Genomic DNA, 23,617 nt, shown 5'->3' with positions numbered 1-23,617 from the left:
GTATTGTTAGATTTGGTTTGCTAGTATTTTGTTAAGAATTTTTGGCATCTATATTCATCACAGATGTTGGTTTGTAGTTTTTTGGTGGTATCTTTGTCTGGCTTTAGTATCAGGGTAATGCTGAGTTTATAAAATATTCTCTCCTCTTCAATTTTTTTGCAAGAGTATAATAAGGATGGTGTTAATTCATTTTAAAATGTTTAGTAGAATTCACTAGTTAAGCCATCTGCCCTGGGCTTTTCTTGTTGGGAGGTTTTTGATAACTGATTCAATCTCCCTTACTAATTATAGATCTATTCAGAATTTCTATTTCTTCATGATTTATTCCTGGTAGGCTATATATTTCTAGGAATTTATCTGTTTCTTATAGGTTATCCAGTTTGTTGACATATAATAGCTCATCATAGTCTCTTCTGATCCTTTTTATTTCTTTTTTCCCCCCTCTCATCCAAATATAAAGGGTTTATTCGCTTCTGCTGTCAGGAGCACAAAATACAAAACAGAAAGCGCACAACCCCCCTACTCCTTCAACAGTTCCTCAGCGTGGACACTGGCAAGGTTGTCCAGGCAGGGCTGCCGTCCACTCCCGGCCCTCAGGCCTTGAACACAGCACAGCTGGCGCAGAACACTTTTTCGGAAGGTCACTGCGGTTCACCAGGGCGCACACGGTGCAAGCCACGCCCCGCCGCCGCAGCCGGAGCGCACGCAGCGCACGCACGAGCGCGCTCACACTGGCCGCACGTAGCCTTCCGGTCCACGGCTCGCACGCTCGACAAGCAGGCTCCCGACGCTCCCCGGCCAGGTCAGATTCGTTGGCCAGGGCTTGGCTCCCGGCCAGTTGGCTGTGGGGGTTTGGTCAGCATCTCCCCACGCGCGGCCCGAGGGCTTCTGTGGGGCCAGGCTTCGGGGACTCCAGCGTGTCAATGGTGGCAGACTTGCTCCCACGCGTGGACCATGTAGGCCTGCGCCTCGCGGAAGAGGAGCTGCGTGGCCTTCTTGAAGGTCTCCCACATGAGGCGCTCTGCGCACACCCAGCGGCTCAGCTTCCGCTGGCCCACGGGCACCTGCAGTTGAATCAGCTCGCCCGCTGATTCTTTTTATTTCTTGACATCGATAGTAATTGTCTTTAATTTATGGCTTTATTTATTTGAATTTTCCCCTTTTGTCTTAGGCTAAGGATTTATAGAGTTTGTCTATCTTTTCTTTAAAACAAAACTTTTCACTGATTTTTTTCTATTATTTTTCAATTTTCTATTTCATTTTGTTTTTCTACTTTAATATTTGTTACTTCCTTTCTTCTACTAACTTTGGGCTAATTTTTTTTTTCTAGTTCCTTTAAGTGTAAAGTTTGATTGTTTATTTGAGATCTTTCTTCTCTTTTATGTAGGTATTTATTGCTATGACCTTCCCTCTCAGCACTGATTTTGCTGCATCCCCTGCTGTTTGGTATGTTTTGGTATGTTGTATTTCATTTTCGTCTGTCTCAAGGTATTTTCTAATTTTCTTTCGATTTTTTCCATGACAGAATGGCTGTTCAAGAGTTGTTTAATTTCTACACATTTATGAATTTTCCAGTTTCCCTTCTGCTATTGATCTCTAGTGTCAGTCCACTGTGGTCAGAAAAGATACTTGGTAAGAGTTCAATCTTCTTAAATTTGTTAAGAGAGTTTGCGACCTAACTTGTGATCTGTCCTGAGCAGAATAGAAGCTGCCTCTTGCTCCAGAATTTCATGCTCCATACTTGCCCATGGAATCTGGCTGAGGCTAGTCTCCACTGAGACCACATCTTTGTTTAGCTTTTCGCCCCCCACCTCCCTACCCTGTCCTACCCTCTGTCCTGAGAGCCTTCCTTCAATAAATCACATGCACCAGATTCTCTTTCTCAGCCTCTGCTTCTAGGAAACCTGACCTAAGATAAGAAGAAAACTGATGATGCATTAAATGGAGAACAAGAGCAGGGGGAAATAAATGAAGACACAAACACCCTGGACATCTTCTACTCAGGTCTTCCCTATCTACAAAGTCTACTTTGTATTGGATTGTATATCCAATTCTGTCCTTTTAGAAGAAATAGTCTGATAAGTAAGTGAATGACGTTACTTAGACTTTCGAGCTGGGAACACAGTTAACTTTAATAAAACATGACTCACATCAAAACAGAAACTCTGGGATAACCTTAGAGAAAGTTGAGGTTTTTTCTCTACTGAAGTGTTTTATCCTTCACTCCCTTCCCAAACTCGCAGTGTTTTCAATTGCAGAGAGACAGAGAACTTTTTCTCCAGCTCTCAGTTTTCTTGCTCATCTAACCTTTCCCACACTGTGTCCTGGTTATAATAGGTTCCTGGGACCTTATTATTTTCTGAATCCCCAGCCCCAAGCAGAGGCCCTGGCACCGGGAGTACGCGATAAATAATTGCTGAGAGAATCTGGGAAGGCGGAGGCGAGTGTGGAAAGGGTGGGAGGAGAACACCAAGAGGAAAGAACGACCCTTTGCCCTGAACCACCTGGAAGGGGGTTCTACGGAACCAGGACACCCTGAGCCTGGGCGTTGGCTGCAAGAGCCCTGTGAGAGCCCCGAGGAGGCGTGTCAAGACTTCCCTGCCCACGTCCCTGCCGTTTAGAGGGCTCAGGACCAAACAGCTGCCCAACAAACTGATTGGAGGGAAGTGGGACCGTGTAGGGGCGGAGCTCAGATACAAGAGCAGAATCCGGCTTCACTTCAGAAGGATTCCACCGCCCTTTTGCGGCTGGCATCGGGTCTAGACCCGTGCGGCCAGCGGGAACGCAGGGCGTGGGGGCACAGAGGTCAGGAAGTGCAGGGACGTGGCACCTCCCCAGGGTCTCGCATTCGCAGACTTATCCCCTCGGAGGAAGGTAGTCGTTGGAGAAGTCGAAGTGTCTTCCTGGAACTGGGCACGGGACAGATTGGACGCCCTCGAGAGGAACGAGGGTGAGTCTGGGGGTCGTCACGGGGCGCGCGCGGTGCCCAGAGGCGGCAGGACAGAGGGGAGCTGCCGGATTCCTGAGCAGTGAGGGGTGAGCCGGGTAGCAGATGAAGGTGACCCACAGTCACATTTCCTGGAACTCAGCACCGAGTTGGTTTCCTTTCCAACGCTCTGAGGGTGGAGCCGCCCGCGCGGGTCTCTGCTTTCTACAAAAAAAGACGGGGAATAGAGGTGGGATCCGGGTGGGGGTCGTGGAAGGGCCTTGGGAACCCGGCTCAGAAGAATTGTCCAAGCAACCCTAGACAGACAACTCAAGGCAATCAGTGGGAAAATTGCCAAGAGAGATGATTCCAGATCTTGATGAATGCCCTCTTCCTTTTCCCGGGCCCATTTTAGTTACAAGGAGAGTAACCCGACGTAAAATGTCTGATCAGAAAAGATTACCTTGATGCCATCTTTTTGGAGAAGAGGAAATGGCATTAGAGTTCTTTATGGATTTAATATTGCTGCTACCATTTTAAGATTTTTCACTTATAAAATGAGTAACTTTTACTCCTCATAGTTTTCCTGCAAGTAAGGTGTGAACATATTATTATCAGGATTGTTAACAGTTTTGCGTAATAAATAGCACCTTAATAAACATGTTAGTATCCAACTAATTATATACATATGAGCTTTTCTTTTTTTTTTATATGAGCTTTTCTACAGCACCAGTTCCTAGAAATTCACATTGTCGAATCACAGTATATATTTATCTGTATTCCTTTTCATCCTTTTGATATCTTTATCATATAGTTAATAAGCCCTAAGAAGTTTTATTTATTAGAATTTTAATATCTTATAGGTAAGTCCCTTTTTTTGTTATAAAAATCCTGTTTATCCCTACTAATTCCCCTTTCAAATGAACTTTAGGATTATTTAGTTTCAATACCAAAATATACCTTTAAGAGTTTTATTGGAACTGCATTAAATTGGATTTATTTTTGTAAAGGATTGCTAGGTTTGTCATTTTTAATTTCCAGCCAGAGATACAACAATTCTCCCCATTTTTTCAAGCTTTATTTTGTGTGGTTTTCTTCATACCATGCCATCACTTTTCTTGTAAAATGTTCTAAATTGTCACTTTGATGAGTGGGATATTTTTCCCATTATCTTTTCTGATTAGTTGCTGAGATACGGCTTTTTTGATGAGGCTGGTAATAAGATAACTGAAGCTTAGAGCTATGAAGCTGAAATCCTCAAGGTTCCTTGAGCAACACTTTCACATCTGCTTCTGTCTCCAGTGGACCAGAGAAAAGTATAGAGTTCATTGCCCTCACAAGTCCCAAGAAATGGCCTTGAAGCTATCTGCTTAGCAACTGGGAAAAGCTAGGTAGCCTTAGACCCAATGAGTCTTTTTAGGCATGCCCTAACACCTGTTACTTCCCTTGCCAGCTCAGTTTAACTCTAAAGCAACAAAAACAAAAATGTAGCTATTAGTTGATTATTTGATTTCACTTATGCTAGTTTCTTCTTACTCATGCATTTAAGCCACATTTGGGTTCCAAGCTAATTATCTTCTTCAAATTGGTAATAGTAGTCTTACCTATTTCATTAAATTGTTGAGATTAATTTTGTTTAAAAGTACTTTGGAAACTGTTTCCATGACCTACTACTTATTTAAATGCAACCTTCTCCAACCTCAGTACAGTACCTCCATGTATAAAATGAAGATAACCACAGTGAGCTCATGGTTCCAAAGCACTTAGCCCATAGTAGGTGAAGAGAGAGATTTGTGACCATCGTTTTTATCATCATTCATTACTGAACCAAGTTGCCTTTGGTTGCAAGAGCAAACATCATCCAAGTGGCTTAAACAATAAGGAAGTGTTGGTTCATGAAACCTGTAGCTGAGAAAAGGGGTAGACTTCAGGGTCAGTTCAAACCAGTGGCTCAATGTTGTCATCAAAAATTAAGATTCTTGTCTTCTTTCCATTCTGCCATCTGTAGGTTAGCCTCATTCCATGGCTTTAGAATCAGCGCTCCATTCTTTCTCACTCATATTCAGAGAGAAAGAGAGATGGAGAGAGAGAGACTGAGAATTAGAAGCTGGCTTCCTGGGCTGTCTTAGGAGAGCCAGGAAGCTCCCCAGTAAACATTCCCCTCATATTAGCTCAGGTGGCCAGTTTTGAACCAAGCATTGTGATAGGCTATTTAAAATTGTCTGATGGCTTAGAGCAAGATTTCTCAACCCCTACACTGTTGACGTTTGGGCTGAATAGTTTTTCTGCAGGGAGCAGGGAGCACTGTCCTATGTAGCACCCTGACCTCACCTGCTAGATGTCAGTAACACCCAACCTCCAGTTGTGGCAACCAAAAATGTCTCCAGACATTGCCAAAAGTCCTCTGAGGGGCAAAATCACCTTCACTTGAGAATCACCAGCTTAGACACATCAAGTCTCATCCATGGAACCAAGGCTGGGGCCAGCTCCCCACAAACTCATTGCTGAATGGGGGAAGAGCAGATAGCCACAGAAAATCTGGCAGCAATAGGAAGTAGATAAATGGATGTTGTATAGGCAATGCAAATGTCCACCACAACTCCTCTGGGCCTGGAAAATCTGAGTCTTTAGTGCAAATGCCTCTGAGGTGGGGCAGCACTTAAAACATGATATCTTACTGATGCATTGGCCAATAAGGAGGCCAGAACAAATTAACACCTTGCAAAAACAAAACAGAGAGGGCCGGGGGTTGAGGACTAGGGAGGCAGGAGTACTCAAGCATTGGGAAAAGAAACAGAAAGGAAAATTCGAGATTAACAACTTCTCAATAGCTAACTTCTGTTACAATCTTGAATATCTTTAACTGACTGTAGCCAAGGTTGTAAACTGAGGCTTCATGGGCAATATCCAGTTGGCAAGCATGTTTTACTTGACTCACACAGTATTGGACTGCACAGTTTTTAAGACATTTTTTTGACTGGGTTGCAAGATTTTACATTGAGAGATTTACCATAAGAATCCAGATTTCTGACTGCTCTTTAAAACCTGAGTGATCATCCACCACTGAGCCCTTTATCCTTGAAGAACAGCAGTTGGTGACTTACTGGGTAATCTTTGTCTTTTTTAGACAGGGCCTGAGCTTTCCATCCCCCGATCCTATAGTCACCCCTATACTTTGGCAGGATATATTTGTTAGAATAAGCTGAACTGCTGTAACAAATAGCCTTCCAAATATAGTGGTTCAAATGCAATGGAAGTTTACTCTTTGTTTACTTAACAGTCCATGGAAGAAGTTCTCTTGGAGGAGAGCAGCTCTCCGCCAAGTGATGATTCAGGGATCTAGAATTCCTCCTTCTTGGGGCTCCACCACACCTAGGGCCACGTCATCCTATGCATCCAGCTGACTCTGTGTGGAGGAGGCAAACCTGCCTCAGCCAAAAGTAGCACATATCATATCCACTCACCTCATTGGTAAGAACTAGTCACATGGCCACATCAAGCCACAAGGAAGGCTGGGAGATGTAGTCCTAGCTGGGCTGACACTTCCCAGCTACAACTCTGTTACTGTGGAATATTTTGGTGGACAGCAAGCCATTTCTACCTTACATGGAAATGATGTAGAGCCCTCTTCAGCCATTTAAAATTTTTGTTGTAGTTGAAGTATAGTCAGTGTATAATGTTGTGTCAATTTTTGGTGTACAGCATAATGTTTCAGTCATACATGTACATACATATATTCTTTTTCATATTTTTCTTCATTATAGGTTACTATAAGATATTTAATATAGTTCCTTGTGCTATATAGTAGAAGAAATTTGTTGTTTATCTATTTTATATGTAGTAGTATGTGCAATCTCAGACTCCCAGTTTATCGCTTCCCACCTCCTTTTCCACTCTGATAACCATAAGTTTGTTTTCTATGTCTGTGAGTCTGTTTCTGTTTTATAAGTAAATTCATGTGTATCATTCTTTTAGATTCCACGTGTAAGCAATATCATATGGTATTTTTCTTTCTCTTTCTGGCTTACTTCACTTAGAATGACTGATGACTTCCAGGTCCATCCATGTTGCTGCAAATGGCATTATTTTATTCTTTTTATGGCTGAGTAGTATTCTATTGTGTGTGTGTGTATATATAATATACCACAACTTCTTTATCCAGTCATCTTTTGTTGGACATTTGGGTTGTTTTCATGTCTTGGCTATTGTAAATAGTGCTGCCATGAAAATTGGGGTGCATATATCTTTTCTAGTTAAGAGTTTCCTCTGGAAATATGCCCAGGAATGGGATTACTGGATCATATGGTAAGTTTATTTTTATTTTTTTAAGGAATCTCCATACTGTTTTCCATAAGGGCTCTCTTCAGCCATTTAAATCACAGATGCCCTTGATGGTCCCTTAACCCAGTAGTAAATATGCAGGAGATTCTGGGACTTAAACAGATTCCATCAGTTTCTTCCAGGTATGGATCAGTTGGGGCAGATCATCTCCTTAGGCCAGCTTATCTACAAACAGACTGAAGAGATGAAATACTGCCAGAAACAGTGCCAGCGTCTAGGGAACCGTGTCCACGGCCTCCTGCAGCCTCTGCAGATGCTCCAGGCCCAAGGAGAGAGGAACCTGTCCCCCCAGATAACCATTGCCCTGAGCCATTTTCAGGCTGCCCTAGAGGAAGCTAAGGAACGAATAGATAAATTCAGCAATAAATCCAATATCCACAAGTTTCTAACTGCAGGGCAGGACAGAATACTCTTTAGTGGAGTGAACAAGAGTCTGAGAGATGCCTGGGAGGAGCTCTCACTGCTGCTTCAGGTGCATCAATGGAGGCATACTTCAAGCATCAGCCCAGGAGCAGCCTGGCAACAGGAGGATCAGCAGGATGCAGAGGAAGACAGGCAAGTTATTGAAAGACTGAGAAGTGGTAAGGATTTTTTTTTTTTTTTTTTGGTGGAGGGAGTGCGGGTGGGGGCATTTTAATCTTATTTTGGTTTTGCAAAGGACCAGGAAGACTGAAGAGATTTTAGCAAGTATCTATTCATAAGACTCAGACTCCTGACATCCCTAGACCCAGATATGATGGAGGCTGGAGAAATCAGAGCAAGCCATCATAAGCGGGGATGCGGGCGGGGGTATACTTATGAGTCTTCTTTGCCTTTCCATTCTCTTTGACGTCAATCTGGAAGCTAATCCCTTCTAGCCCTGGTTTTACCAGGACGTTCAATGACTATGCCAGTTATCTAGGAAGAAGAATTCAGTAATCAACTAAGCAAACATGAGTAGAGTATCTACTGTGTGCCAGGCACTGTTCTGAGTGCTAGATATACAGAGCAAAATAGACATCTTTGCCTTCGTGGAACGTGAAGTCTGCAGATAGAGGGCTAACTAAATTATTTTATCTAAAGGCAGTGGTACATATGGTAGTGAGATGGAAAGTGAGAGTGGATGCAGAGAGAGTGGTCAGGGAAAGCCTCTCTAACTGGGTGACATGACATTTGAATGGACACTTTGAATAATGAGAAGGAACAAGTCATGTGAAGATGAGGGAGATGAGCATTCCAGGCAGAGAAAACAGTGAATGCAGAGGCTCTGAGGTGGGAATAAATATGGGATGTCCAGGATGGCTTTAGTGTGGTGGGCAAGGGAGAGTGGTATCATTAAAGTGGGGAAGTAGGCCAGAAGATACAGGAGCAAGGTCATGCAAAGCCTTGTAGGCATGATAAGAATTTTAGATTTTATTCTAAGAGTCATAAGAAGACAGTGATTGGAGGTTCTTATATGTGTGAGCCTGTCATGATTTGATTTGTATGAAAATAAAATCACCCAGGCTGCCATGTGGCAAATGAATATGTATTAGTCAGTTACTGCTACACTAATGCTGCATAACAAACCATGCCAAAACTCAGAGGCTTAAAAAACAGTATTCTTGCTCACAGATCTGTGGATCTGCTGGGGTTCTCCTGAACTCATGTGAGCTTGGCTGGGCTGGGCTCTAGGCACCAGGTCCATCTTGAGTCTGTTCCATGTGTCTCATTCTGGAGCCAAGACTGAAGCAGCAATGAGTACCTGGAGAATGTCCTTTTCGAAGCAGAATTGCAAGAAGGCAAGCTCAACTGTGCCAGCACGTTTCAAGCCTCTATTTGTATCACATCTATTAACATCCAAAGCAAGTCATACAGCCAAGCCCAACATGAAGGGACAGGGAGGGTGGTGTGCCCACTAAGAGGCTATGGCCTGGGTGATACTACTGTGTGGTAGGGAAGAATTGGGACCAATAACTCAACATACCCTGGTGGGCAAGAGTGGAAGTGTAAGCCCAGTTAGGAGACCACTTTACAGGCTATTTAAGAGCTGATGGTGGCTTGAACTAGAGTTGCCTGAGTTGGACATAGTGGAGGGCAGGGCTCTAAGGGGATGAGACATAGGCTAGGTTGGAGGGGGGATGACAGTGAAAGCAAGGACCACGAGGAGAGGGAAGAGGGGGAAGGGATGGAAACAAATGAGACCTCTTTACCCTACTGCAGATCCTGGTGATACGAATTCCAAATCCTTCCCTCTTGTTAGGGGTTGTGGGTGGAGAGAGAGAGGAATTGAGGAGAGGGTGAAGAGCATTTGGATGAACATTCCAGCCACTGGAACTCAGAAGAATAACTGTTCTGCCACCTGGATGTGGGGGGCGGTCCATCCCCAGTCAGGTTGGCAGGAGACACTTAAACAGGACCAGCCAGATCTGGAGGAGACCTGTGGACAAAATGGGTTCAAAGGGAAAGAGAATCAGGAGCAGGGTTGGAGTGAGGTTGAGGCAATGTAGAGACTGATGCAGCTGCAGGGCAGGATTGGCCCCCGGCCCTCCTAATCTTCAGTGTTCATTGGTCCACTTTCAGGTGGAGGGAGGCACGTTGGTGTCATCAACTTAGGAAAGGATTTACTTCCTTCTCTCACTTTTCAATTTTGTAAAAACATTTTTATTAGGTAATACATTCACATAGTACAAAATTCAGGAGGTATGAAAAGGGCCTAGCATGAGTATACCACACTGTCTTACCAGTTTCTTGAATAGCCTTCTGGAGATTTAAGTATATATATTTTACTGTTGTACAATCAGTAGCATACTAAACACACTGTTCTCCTTCTTGCTTTTTTTCATTAAATAATCTTGAATATTCTTCCATATAAATGTCTGTAGAGTTGTCTGGTATTCTCTGGTATACATGGACCAGATATATTTAAGCATCTCCCTATTGATGGGCATTTAAGTTGTGTCTGGTTTGTCACTATTGTAAAGAGTCCTGCAATGAGCATCTTTGTATATATTTCAGAACATCTTTAGGGAAAATTCCCAGAAGTGGAGTTACTGGGTCTAATTGTTGGGTCAAAGAATATGGACATTTTAAATTTTGATAGAGGTTAGCCGACTACCCTCCACAGAGGTTTTAGAAATATCACTCCTATCAACAATGTATGAGATTGTCTGTTGAGACTTTCCTGGTTTTAGCACTGAAGGTCCTATGTCCTCAGAACTCCTTCATCCTGAGGGAACCAGGATGGTTGGGCACCGTATATAGTGTAGTGTCAATTTTAAAACATATTTCTAAATATATAAATCAGGATATAGGTCAGATTATACTGTGGTTCAAAAAAAAAAATGTCTTAAAGAAATGACCATTTATTACTCATTCAGGGAAAGTCCAGGAGACTCCTCAAGTTAGATGTCCTCCTTCCAGGATGTTTCAATATTATGGCACTTTTATGTTGACACAAAGTTCCCTGAAATCTCTTTCCCTTCATTTTTTGGCCAAAGCAAGCCATACAGCCATACTTCAAGGCACTTCCTGTGTGCTTAGAAGCAGAAAGTTGAATATTCATGAGCAATAATAATTCCTACTGCAGTGACTATGATAGATGAAAAAGGATATCTCAGTGTGCTTTTAATTAGCATTTCTGTTTTTAAGTTGCTGCTCTTTTTCTTGCAGGAAATGAAATTATAGAAACTTTGAGGCAATTGGAAAACACCATGAAGGAAACCACTAAAACCGTGAGGAGCTGTGAGTTGTCACGTGCCCTGCTGCTTCTGGCTGCCCTGAACTAGAAGTCATTAGTTTGCTGGGAATTCCAGCCTCCCCCGTCCCTCTACCCTTTTCTATGCTGGATGGCTGGAAGCAGCCCCCAGGTTTGGGGATGTGCTCATCACCAGCCCAGGCTTCTGTCCACAAAGTGGCCTTTGAAGGGAACTTCTTGATCAGCAAGGTATCTTCTGGCATCTCTCAAAGTGCTGACAACTTCCTCTGATAGCATCCACGCTGAATTTCCAAGAAGAGATTCAGATCAAATTTAAAATGCTCATCCATTCTACAAATCTGTATCAGCTTTATGCCAGAACCTGTGTGTAGAGAAAACTAAGATGCAGAGAAAGAGCCTGCCTTCCTGGAGCTCCCAGCCATAGACTGAAGGAAGGGAGAGGAAAGAGAGACATGTGAACACATAACAGCAGTGGGATTACTGAGCTTGAACTATGTGTCCACCTATTAGGACTGAAATCACTAGTCAAGATGCTAAATGCTCAGGTGCCCAGCTGTATGGCAGTAGTTGTAGAAAGAACTCCAAAATGAGGAAGATGGGTCAAGATGAGGTTATAGGCTAGAGAGAGGCAGGATTTGAAGAGGACGGAAAGGAAGTGGATGTCACACTTCTGTTAACCATCCAGCTGTGTCCCTACTGGTCACTCAGAGGCACTGGGACCTCTCTTCCAGGATGAGTCAGTCAGAAGCTCAGGCAGGGCTAGCTGTGGTTCATGGTGTAGGGCTTCCCACCTACGTGGTACTAAGATGCTTCTTCCCTTATGACACACACCTTCCTCAGCATATTGACTCTTTACATTTCTTTCTCTCCTAGGGATGAGGTCAGACTCACAGAAACCCAAGAATATCCTGGAAGATCAAATCAAGGAGATCAAGAAGGAGGAGCTTCCAGAAGCTGACTGGATCCTGCGAAGGGAAAATGAATTGAGCACACTTTATGAAGGGGAATACCACAAATCCCCAGTGGCCATAAAAGTCTTCAAACCCCGAGACATTGGGTAAGTCATTTTGTATGGTTCTCTCTACAACTCCCAAGGAGAGAGGCATATTCTCTCCATTTTTAAATGGGGAACCCAGGCCCCAAAGGTTTAAATGATTTGCTCTCTGCTATTAAGGACTTATTAAGACTTAAAGGCATGTCTTCTAACATCAATTCTAGAAACTTCTCTTGTTTATTCATGTATTTAGAGGTTTTTAAAGACATATTCCCTTTTATTCTTATTTCTTAGTTTCCCATCCTCTCCACAGACAGTAAAGTTTTTTGCTTGTATGTGTTCTTCCAAAATATATGTTGTTATTACATGTATATGCATTTTAAATGTTCACAGTGGTAGAGTTATAGGTCTGCTGCCTACTTAGCTTACCTTTCTCACTTGGCATCATGTTACACATACTGTGCTTGTTAGTCCTTTCCTTGTGACTGCAGTCCATGGTGTAGACCCACATGTTACCTATTTTTCCAGTGATGGAGCACAACCTGCTTCTAACATTCCCCCAACAAAAATAATGCCGCCATAAGTATCCCCTTATGGACCTGTATAGGAATTTCTTTGGGCTGTCTTAGCAGAAGAGGAACTGATGGTCATAGGGTATGTGTATATTAAATTGACTAAGTACTACCAGGTTACTCTTCAGAACGGGTTGTATATGTCTACCCTCCCACCAGCTCTCACCTCCAGGAGGTCTAATGATCCCTCATGCCCCGTAGATACCCAGTTACCCGGGTGGTCCCAACACTAAATGTTCTCTGAAGTACCTCCCAGGCCTGAAATCCTAATTTCCCTTTTTATCCTCATAGAATAGTGAGGCATACTTTCAATAATGAAATCAGAACCATGAAGAAATTTGATTCCCCCAACATCCTGCGTATGTTTGGGATCTGCATCGATGAAACAGGTAAGGGGTGCTTCTAGGGTTGGGTGTGCCTCCAGTGGTCTGCATAGATCTTCTGTGTTTTAATGCATTGCATTTTTAAAGAACAGCTGAAAGGGTGAAATCTACATGGTGTTTTTAGTATCAACACTAATTTTTTTCACATCCCAAAATGCAGGTTCCCATCTTCTTTCAGGAGAAGCAGGCTTGACGTTGGCTTCAGCCTGAGGGCTGGTTTGCAGTAATGCAGCCACCTCTCCTTCTGCCAATTCACTGGGAACCAAGGAGATGCTTGTTCAGATGCTGATCTTGGTGATGGCTGTGTTTTGTTGCAATAAAACCTTATAACGCTGACTGACCTAAGCAAGAAATCTAATCTTGATCATTAGTGTAGGTCAAATCTAAAACTTAAATTAACCTGCCCCTTTACCAAGAACCTCATGCATCAGGTTCATTTTAATTTTAATCTTTTTAATTTGGCTGCATTTCCTCTCACAGCATGGCCCCCCACTTGCTGGTTATGTTTTGCTGCTTTGTCTACAGAGAAGACAGAGTACCTCCTGTCTTATCCCCTCTGAAAGTTTCTCTACAGCCTCAGGAGACCTGGTTTTGGAGCAGAAATTCTCCTTTAAAGGAAAACTTTCAGTGATGTTTATTCTCCTGGGTGACGGCTGAGGTGACTGACTTGGTGTGTGTTGGTTCTTGCATCTCAGGCCCGAGATTTGAGGCCTCAACTTCTTGCCTGAGCTGCTCCCACCAGCCTCTGCAGTCTGGGCCTCATTTCTTCCTGCCACATGTGTTCGCTAAGCTCTTTATGAGCACTGTATGAATAAAGCAGACCCTGCCCTCCTGGGATGTACAGTTGAGTCGGAGAGACCTTATTCAAATAAGTAAGAGAAAGGTAGAAATAGGACATGCTAGATGCCACACAGAGGAGATATGGCGACTCGGTGGGTAAATGACCCATCCAAGGAGTCACACTGTGTGAGGTGGGGATGGAGGGTGGTGGAGAAATACAGCAGAGTCTAGTCTGTGTCTGTAGAGAGAGGGGTGGGGTGGGCTGCAGAGAGTCAGACCTATGAGTGGGGCTGACTGGTCATAGCGTTTGGCTTCTTTCCATCAGTGACCCCATCTCAGTTATCCATCGTCATGGAGTACTGTGAGCGTGGGACCTTGAGGGAACTGCTGGATAAGGAAAAGGACCTCACCCTCGCCATGCGCATCATCCTGGTCCTGGGGGCAGCCAGAGGCTTGTACAGGTACCAGGTGGGGGAGGGGCACCAAGAAGAACAGAGTGAGTCCATCTGCCCTGCCGATAGTCCCAGAGATAAGGAGAGAACAGGCTGGAAGCCCCAGATAGCTTTCCATTCCATGAATTGTTTTGCTAGTTACTCTGATGATAACACCTTAGACAGAAGAGGGAAAAAAGAGGCTTAATCCAGCGAACACCAGCTCACAGAACTGAGGGTTAAATCTAACATCCAGGCTGCTCTTGAGGGGTTGGACAGGCCCTAGTCTCAAGGTTCTCAGATTTAGCAAAATAAAAATACAAGATGCCCAGTTAAATTTGAATTTCAGATAAGCAATGAACAATTTTTTAGTATAAGGGTGTCCAAATATTACATGAGACACACTTTTACTAAAATTTCAGATGTACAGAATTTCAGATAAACAGTAACACTTTTTTAGTAGAAGTATGTCCCATGTAATTTGGGGACATATTTATACTTTAAAAAAATTCATTGATTTTTCCAAAATTCAAAATCAATTGGGTGTCATGTATTTTATCTGGCTATTCTCACATGCAACCTATGTTTCCTTTAGCCCAACATCAGTCACTCACAGACCACTTTCATGGTTATTACCATATTCACAATAATGCCAATGTTATTTATCTAATATTTTCCTTTCAATTAGCTCACTTTTTAAAAACCAAGAGAAAGTAAGAGGAAAGGACACTTTCTATTACTACCATAAATTGGAAACCAGAATCATTTACTACAAATAGCTGACCACAGATGAAACCAAAACAGTGTTATTAAATTCTGGCAAGATGATGCTGCTGGCTGAGAGGTCTGTAATTCAGATCCACATTCTTTCTGCAGAAGAGATATTAGCAGATTTAGAGAGGTGTTAAAAACACTCAGCAGCAAACTGAGACTTTCCCCTTAGTGTAATCAGAAACTGGAGCAAATTAAAAGAAAAATATTTTTTTCACTATGTCATCTTGCATATACCACTTACCCCATGCTTTTGGAAATCCTGCCTTAGCAATTTCTTGGAAATCATGAGGTTCATTTCTTCTCCTTACTCTAGAGGGTTTTATGAGAACTAATTTTGGACTATGGGGGGACACCGTTCATGCCTGCCCAGATGGCCTCTGGTCCTTTATACTAGCACTGCACACTCATGCCCCACTCAGCATTCTTTGCTGCTAACAGCTCAGTGCTGCCCTACCCACTCTGCCCAGTCCAGAGCTATTGAACAAAGTCCAGTTGCTTTACTTCATACAGAACAAACCCTGAGGGGTAATTATCCTTCAGAGGTTCCCGTGGAATTAGGCTGAGCCTAGGACTCCACCCAAAGTCACATCCTTGCTTGATTTCTTCTTCTCAGTCCTGCTTCCTCACCAGTTTCTCCTGGAAGTACCTTCCTAATCAATCATTTGGACCCAAATCCGTGTCTTATGATCTGCACCTGGGAGAACCCAAGCTAAAGCAGACTCTGTGATAACAACGCAAACTGAGAGGCAGGGGTTCCATTAATTCAAAGAACTGACCACTTACTAAGTTGGTGAGGACCCCAGCTTCACATATGTCCCAACCGGAAGGGTCCTAGACATGCTCCAGCAATCCAGCCACACCTCTGAGCACATTGCTCTGCTCAGTGCTTCCCACGCAGAGCACCACAGTGGCATACAGCACCCACTTGTCAAATCTTGCCTCTGCCTCCCGGTTTTCCCAGCAATCCGTGGATGGCTACCCATGAGGAAGACTTGGTACTGACCAGCCTCGTTATCCCCTTTGAGCGCTTCAAGAAAGTCTGTGCCAAGGTCACTAATGCTCCCTGCCTTTGGTCACGTCAGGCTGCACCATTCAGAAACGCCTGCAGAACTCCACAGAAACATCAGCAGCACGAGCTTCCTGGTGACTAAAGATTACAAAGTTAAGGTGAGTGTGGCCCTCCAGGGAGCCCTTTGAGTTCGACCACTGTGACTGTTTGATGCCGGGAGAGGGACGCATGTTTCCCAGAAAGGTGGTACCTCCTTGTTTCTCTGCCTGAAACTTAGAACTGAACACAACGCTTCCCCTGCCTGGACAGCCTTCTGTGTGCCCAGCACAGGATGGACTCAATCCTGCCTGCTGTTCTGATGCCCGTCTTCCCTCACCGCCCACTCAGCAGGGATGGGCTAAGAGCTATTTCCCCTTAGATGCCAGGACACCACTTCTGTGTCGCTGCGATACCCATAAGGGGATCTCCTTAGGTCCAACTAGGCATGCATACTCACAGACCTGCCACAGCCCACACTTGGCCCTTGGAGGCAATTAGATGGGTGTCATGCAGGAAACACAGCTTGCTGCAGGGCAGCATCAAATCCCTCTTTCCATTGGGAATCCCCACACCTGTCCCTGCAGTCCTCCAAGAGATATTTTCCTTGCCCTCAGCCCAGGTGCTTGAGAAAGAGGCTCCCCTGAGGTGCTTGCAGAGCCATCGGGCTTAGAAGCCTCATGACACACAGGAGTCAGTGTTCTTTTGTAACAACACTATAGGCAGGCCTTCAAGTGTCCCCACAAGGGGCATGCCAGCTATAAGTCACCACAAAGCCCAGCATCCCTATAGCTCTTTATAGTCCTCCTACCCCCTGACCTCTCATCTGCAACTTACTGATCATCAGTCTTTTTTTTATTAGCAGCAAATTTCTTAGGAACATAGTAACAGTCTGCTTGTGTCACATTCCCAGGGGAACAGAGCTAAAAGATTCACTGAAAGTCACATTCTCCTATGGGAAAGGAAAGGGTTTTATTAACATGATGTCCCAAATGCTAAAAGAATATTTTCTTTGTCATCCATAGATGGCTTTCTCTCTTCTAACCTTATGAGTGTCAGGGACAGCTGTTGAATAATAGAAGACAGGTGTTTTCTGCCTTTCAAACATCTTTCCCCATCACTGGTGTGATATATGTGCTCCCAAAACACTGTATCTCCACCTAGTCCCAGTCCTTATCCTGCCTGACTGTAACATGTGCTTTTCAGCCTTTCACCCCTGGTAGCTAGCATGGTGCTGGATGTCAGTGCTCACTGAACATGTGAATGAAAGGAGGAGGAGCCACCTAAATGTCTAATTCTTTTCCTGATCTTGCCCCTAGATTTGGGTACCTGGCTGCATTAGGAGCTGGCAGCCCTCTGCATATAGATGGTGCGGATAACCAGTGTGTGTGGGGCGAGGAGAACATACACTCCCATGACTTGTGCTATGGCTTCCTTAAAAGCATGGCATTGGCCATGCAGAGTCAATGCAGTAACTCATGGTTGTCATGTAAAATCCAAAGGAACAGCCTGCCTGTAGGGTCAGATAGAACAGAAGAGATGCCCCCATGTCATTTTTTCATCTGCTTCTGAGAGAAAGTGAGCCATCAGTGGCTCCAGGCACCCCTGTCCACCCTCACTCAGTGGAGTTGAGTCCTGAGAAAGCCTTGTATCTAACGTAGTAATACTAGCACAACTACAACATACCGAGTTATACCGGTGCTTTATAACCATTATCTCAAATAATCCTCGTTGCCCCACTTTATAAAGAAGAAACCCTTTTGTGTTTCTCTTGGTCAATGCACCATAATAAATCAAATGCAGAATGCCAACCAGTAGTCACACAGGCAGAAGATACCAGTGGAAATAGATCCCAAAGAAAAAAGACCATCCCCAACAGCCATGTGTAGCACCAACCCCTGCCCTCTCTACTGTTTCTTTCTTTCTCTGAGTCACCTCTCTATCTAGCTTGCAGGATTTGAGTTGAGCAAAACACAGACTTCCATCAGCCGACAAACTAAAGGAAAGGAAGCAGAGAGAGTCAGTTCTGCTGTATACGTCTCACCTCAGAGACTAAAAAATGTGTATGATAAATACGACATAAAGGCTGAAATATACAGGTATGTTTATGTTCTCATGCAGATTCTAACTCAGATGAACAGGACAGGAAGGTCCACGTCCAACTCCACAAGGGAGGACCATCCTAACTCTGTTGAGTGAAATTGGGTGGTAATCAGAAAAATCACCATGTTTTCTGGAAATGGCTAGAGGGGCATTGGAAAAGGGAAACTTGTTACAGTTGTTCAGTTTCTTGGTTCTCTTTTAGCTTTGGAATCGTCCTCTGGGAAATCGCCACTGGGAAGATCCCATTTGAAGGTAACCAGTGTGAAAGCTGGCTCAGATGGTGCTGAGATTGCGTCCCCTTCCATAGACTGGAGGTTCCCATCAGTTCTGTCCTGGTTGCTTTGTTCTCCAATGTGGGCACTTCCTGGCCTCTACTTCCATTGGAGTCATTGGTAGCTCATATTTCTTCACTTCTCACAGTTCCCTAGTTGTGATGCTAGCCATGAGCATCTAGAGAGATAGGTGAGTGCCAGAGCAGTTCTTAAAACCATCCTATCGTTTTCATGCCAGGCTGTGATTCCAAGAAGATCTACCAGCTAGTGGCTGTGAAGCGGTACCAGGAGCCACTGGGTGAAGATTGTCCATTTCAGTTGCTGGAGATCATTGATGACTGCCGGGCATATGACCCCTCCAGGAGACCCTTTGTTAAAGGTAGGGTTCTTTTTGGTCTAAAGAGTGTGAGCCACTTGTGTTACTTCATATGTGTGAAAGATTTCCCTTGTGTTTCACAACGAGGGGTAGTTTTGTCCTTCAGGGGACATTTGGCAGTGTTTAAAGACATTTTTGACTGTCACAACTCAGGAGATGGGGTGGGATGGGACATGCTACTGGCATCTAGTGGGTAGAAACTACTCAACATCCTGTGATACACTGGACAGCCCCTTACAGCAGAGATTGTCCAGCCCGGATATCCATAAATGGTACAGGAGTTCAGAAAGTCTGCCCTCAGGGCATTGTTTAGCCTAAAGTGGATTGGGAAGGCAGAGTACTCCAGTTTATGTTCTTTTTTCTCCCATTTTTCCTTCCTTCCTTTCTTTTTTCAGCACTCTGGGGATAATTTCCTTTACTCAGACTTTTATTTCACCATGTTATCAGCTGCTCCTTCCATAGTTTCATTTTACCATCTCTCTCCCTGGGAATGTCTCCCTCTTCTGCTCTAGATCCAAATCTCTCAGACTTTTCACAGAGTTCCAGACATAAGAAGAGCATGTTTCACACACAGTATCCCTGAATTGGGAAAGTGTTTCCGCTGAAGTTGCTGCAGAGTTCAAAGATAAAAAATAATGTTTTTCTTCTCTTTCTTGTAATCTGTATCACAGTACAGCAATGTATAAAATATATTTTTGCATTTAAAAAAATCAAAGGAAAAGAACATCACATACCCACTCCTGGTTCAGGAGTAGAACATTGCCAACTAACTCAGAAACCACCTATGAATTCCTCACTTTCACATTCCTCTCCCTTCTTCCAGGAGTAACCACTGTCCTAAGTTTTTGTTAAAAAAATTTTTTTTGGTAAAAGTATAGTTTTACAAAGGTACACTATATTATTTGGTTTCTCATGTATGAAGACTTTTTGTAAATGGTATCATGCTATATTCTACCATAACTTGCTTAATTTGGTCAATTATTATGAGCAAATGATTTGAAATTCATCCATGCTTATGTGATAGTTTCAGCATATTCATTTTCACTGCTGTATAGTAGTAGGCCACTAGCTAACAGTGCACCACATACTTTCCCATTCCACTATTGATGGATATTTTAGTTGTTCTAGTACTTTGTCCTTAGGAACCTTAAACATTCTTGTGCACATATCCTGGGACACACATGTGAGAGTCTCTTGAGTTAGAGACCTGGGGATGGAGTGTATTGATAATTGAAGATGAAATACCTTGAGAGAGGAATGAGAGATAGTTCCCAAGGACAGCATCGCTATTTACGAAAGTCTCTGGCACAAGGATTGTCCTTCAAGGCCTTCTCATTGATGGTCCATCGGGAATCACTCTAACAGACTTCTGAGAGGGTGTCTCATCCCTCATCCCTCCGCTTCCTTCAACCCCATCTCCACCCTTTGGAGTGAAAAATCAAAACCATGGCCTAGCTTCCATCTGAAACTTTCTCTTTGCCACTACAAAGCCAAAGAGCCAGAATCAATGGTGCTTCCCAAAGAATTAGCCTTTAGAGTGTATCTATAGTGTCTTCCTCTCCTTCACATTCTCCTTGTATTCTTCCTCCCCTTCCCATGATCCCTTACAACCCAGGGTCCTCCTGGTGTTAGGAACTCTAATATCTGGGACTGATTCACGCTAAGATGTGAGCTTACTGCTCCCATAAGCTAGTTGTATTTTAAAGTTGACCAAGTAAGAGGAAATTTCAAATCACAAAGGCATGAGTGCAGATGGTGGTTTATGCTCCAGCCAGACAAAGGGGAATGCAGTTTCTACACTATTATGCAGTGCAGGATATCTTTATGTTTCTGGCTTGGCTGTCAGTTTCTGCCCTTGTCTAATATTTTGTTCATTCTTTCACAGAAATCTTAGAGAGACTGTCTACCTTTTGTTAAACTGTGTGCTGAAACTGAAACTGAGTCCCTGAACAAGGATCTGGAAGAGGCACAAGCCGGGCATCTTTCTCTCTCATATCCTTCAGCATGGAGTTATTCATGGGTGCAGGGAGGCAACACTTCTCTGTTACAGATAGAAAACAAATCCAGTAATACGGACCACACCCCACCCTGAGTGATATTGTCAAACACACACCTCTGATAGTAACTTTGATGTTTTGCAAAAATGTATCTCTCTGGATCTACACCTCTTGGCAATGTGACTTAGCAGCTCCTCCCATTAAGAAGTGCAGTCTAGGTCCCCACTACGTGAATCTGGGCTAGTATTGTAACTGGCTTTGGCCAATAGAACGTAGAAATGATGATGTGCCGGTTCCAAGCTTCGGCTTCAGGAGCCCTTACAAACTTCCACTCTTATCTCTTGGAACCCTACCCAGCCATGAACAAGCTGGGCAAGGGTGCAGGAAGATGAGAGACCACATGCAGCAGAGACAACCTGTCCCATCTGAGGTCATACTAGACCAGCCAACCTGGCAGCTGTCACATGAGTGAGTCCAGTCAAGACACAGAAGAACCACATAATTAAAACACAGAAGAATTAGCCAGAAACTACCCATTCACAAAATCATAAGCTAAGTAAATTATTGTTGTTTTCAGCCACTAAGTTCAGGGGTGATTGATCACACAATGTTAGTAGCTGAGGAAACACTCTTCAATCCTTCCTCTTGCTCATTGAACTAAGTACAGACCCCTCATTTAGATACCCAAGGCCTTGTACCTCTGACCCCAACCTGACCTGCAGTATCGGGTCCCTGACTTCTCCTGCCAGAGATTGCAAACTCTAATGCCTGTTGGGTCCAGGAGGGAACCTAAATGAGTGAGTTGAGCCTGGCAGAGACTTTGGGGAACAGATGAGCTTTGCGAAGAAGGGCAGCTTTCACTCAGCTCCAAGCCTATTTTTATCATGTAGAAATGGGACCCCAAAGTTTCCAGAGCTTTCCATGTTGTCAAAAGAAGCTGGACATTTATATTTTTCTGTAAATTGCCTGTCTTTTTCGAGATTAACATCTCATTAAAAATTATTTTAATGCCATATAGGACAAATAATATGTTAGCCTAGGCACTCCCAGGTTTTAAGAAACCTGTGTCTCCTGAATGTGGCCCATTTGTTCCAAATTTTTACACATTTGCTCTTGGTGTATGCTTTACCTAGGATACACAAACACTTCTATGTGTTACTGCTTCCCACCCCCCAGACTCATCCCAAATCATTCAGCAGTAAATGTGCTGGGCTTTGTTCCAATCACCAAGGAGGCAACAATAAACAAAATACATTTGGAGCTTATAGCCTAGTAATCATCACTGGGGAATAAAATTATGGCTGATTTCTATCCTTTTTATCTTTTATTTATTCTTGATTTCTTTTCTTTTTTTATACCTAGAACATTTTTAAGTACAAAAAAAGAGTGTAAAAGTATAAACATGGACAAATTGAACATTTAAAATGATTCCTTTCTAGAGTTTATCATCAGGAACTACTATTTTCATCTTTAAAATCTTTTGTTCTCTTTGCTGTAGGAGCTACAACAAAATGCTCCCTTGTAGTTTCCTTACACACATTCTGACAGACCCACAGGCAAAGGTGGATTCACTGTGAAACTAACAAAGCTTAATCGTCAGGGCCCCTCACTTGCACAAGATATCTTTCAAAGCCCTATACCTAATTTTCCCCCAACACTTATCAATATAAAAATTTCCAAATACACAGAAAAGTCAGTAGAATTATATTTTGAACACCTGTACACCCACCACCTAAATTCTACAATTAACAATTCACTGTCTCTGTTTTATCACATAGTTATCCATCCATCCATTCCTCTTCCTATCCATTGATCCATCCTTATTTTTTATGCATTTAAAAGAAAATTTCAAACATCAGTACACTTCATTCCTAAGCACTTCAACATTTATATCATTAACTGCAGTTCAATATTTGTTTATAGGATTTGAGGGGGAGGGGCAAGTAAACTTTCCATGTTGTGAAATTCACAAATCCTAAATATATCATTCAATGAGTTTGACAGATATATACACGAGTAATCCAAACCCCATCCAAATGATGAATATTACCATCACGCCAGAAAGTTCTATTATGCCCATATAATCAATCCCTCTGCTCTCTCTTGCCTACAATTCTGATTTTTAAACAGCATTTTGGAGGTATAATTGTCACATAATAAACTACACATACTTGAAGTGTGCGATTGGATGTTTTGACATTTGTATTCACCACCACAATAAAGATAATGAACATAACTCCCAAAGCTTCCTCATGCTCCTTAATATCACTCCCTTCCAATCCCCACTTCCCCTAGGAAACCACTAACCTGCTTTCTGTCACTATAGATTAGTTTGCATTTTAAAGTTTTATACAAATGAATTCATATGGTGTGTAATAAATTTGCCTTCTTTCACTCAGAATAATTAGAGATTCATCCATGTAATTACATGTACTGATAATTTGTTCCTTTTTTAAAGTTAAAAACTATCACAATATATGAGTGTAACAGTATTTATCCATTAATCTATTGATGAACATTTGAGTTGTTTACAATTTTTGGCTATTGCAAATAAGGCTGCTATGAACTTTCATGTACAAGTATTTGTTTGAACATGTACTTCTATTTCTCTTGGGTAAATATCTAGAAATGAACATAGGCTAGATCATGTGGTAGGTGTACATTTAACTTTTTAAGAAACTGTCAAACTGTTATCCAGAGTGGTTGTGCTATTTTCCATCCCATTAGCAGTGTATGGAGTGTTCCTCTATATCCTTGCCAACATTTGGTATGATCCGCCTTTTTAATTTTGGCAGTTTTAATGGGTATATAATGAGTGGTAGCTCTTTGAGCCTTTAGTTACATTTCCCTAAGACTAACGATGTTGATCATCCTTTCATTTAATTTGCCATCTATCTACCTTCTTTAGTGAAATGCCCATAGTTTAAGCTGGATTGTTTTGTTTTAC

At 42.9% G+C, this 23,617-nt stretch overlaps 1 protein-coding gene and 1 pseudogene across 4 annotated transcripts; one reads left to right on the top strand and one right to left on the bottom strand.

Annotated features, from left to right (window-relative positions):
• Positions 1-329: 329 nt before the first annotated feature.
• On the bottom strand, positions 330-2,754 carry LOC116666092 (annotated as a pseudogene).
• MLKL (mixed lineage kinase domain like pseudokinase) lies at positions 2,463-22,906 on the top strand. 4 transcript variants are annotated; one of them, XM_032486738.1, is made up of 12 exons: positions 2,482-2,950; positions 7,180-7,231; positions 7,380-7,848; positions 10,898-10,969; positions 11,817-12,000; positions 12,801-12,898; positions 13,998-14,133; positions 15,960-16,044; positions 17,870-18,021; positions 18,228-18,277; positions 18,536-18,676; positions 20,559-22,906. In XM_032486738.1, exons 2-12 carry the CDS (start codon positions 7,211-7,213, stop codon positions 20,588-20,590), a joined length of 1,440 nt encoding a protein of 479 aa, XP_032342629.1. In that variant the 5' UTR covers positions 2,482-2,950; positions 7,180-7,210; the 3' UTR covers positions 20,591-22,906. The 4 variants fall into 4 exon arrangements, with proteins under 4 accessions (XP_032342630.1, XP_032342629.1, XP_014410131.2 ...); XM_014554645.2 differs by lacking the exon at positions 7,180-7,231 and having other exon boundaries at positions 7,390-7,848; XM_014554644.2 differs by lacking the exon at positions 7,180-7,231 and having other exon boundaries at positions 2,484-2,950.
• The last annotated feature ends 711 nt before the right edge of the window (positions 22,907-23,617 follow it).

Source organism: Camelus ferus, chromosome 9 (genome assembly GCF_009834535.1).
Source record: "Camelus ferus isolate YT-003-E chromosome 9, BCGSAC_Cfer_1.0, whole genome shotgun sequence".
Lineage (NCBI taxonomy): Eukaryota > Metazoa > Chordata > Mammalia > Artiodactyla > Camelidae > Camelus > Camelus ferus.
This window is presented reverse-complemented; position numbering and strand designations above follow the sequence as displayed.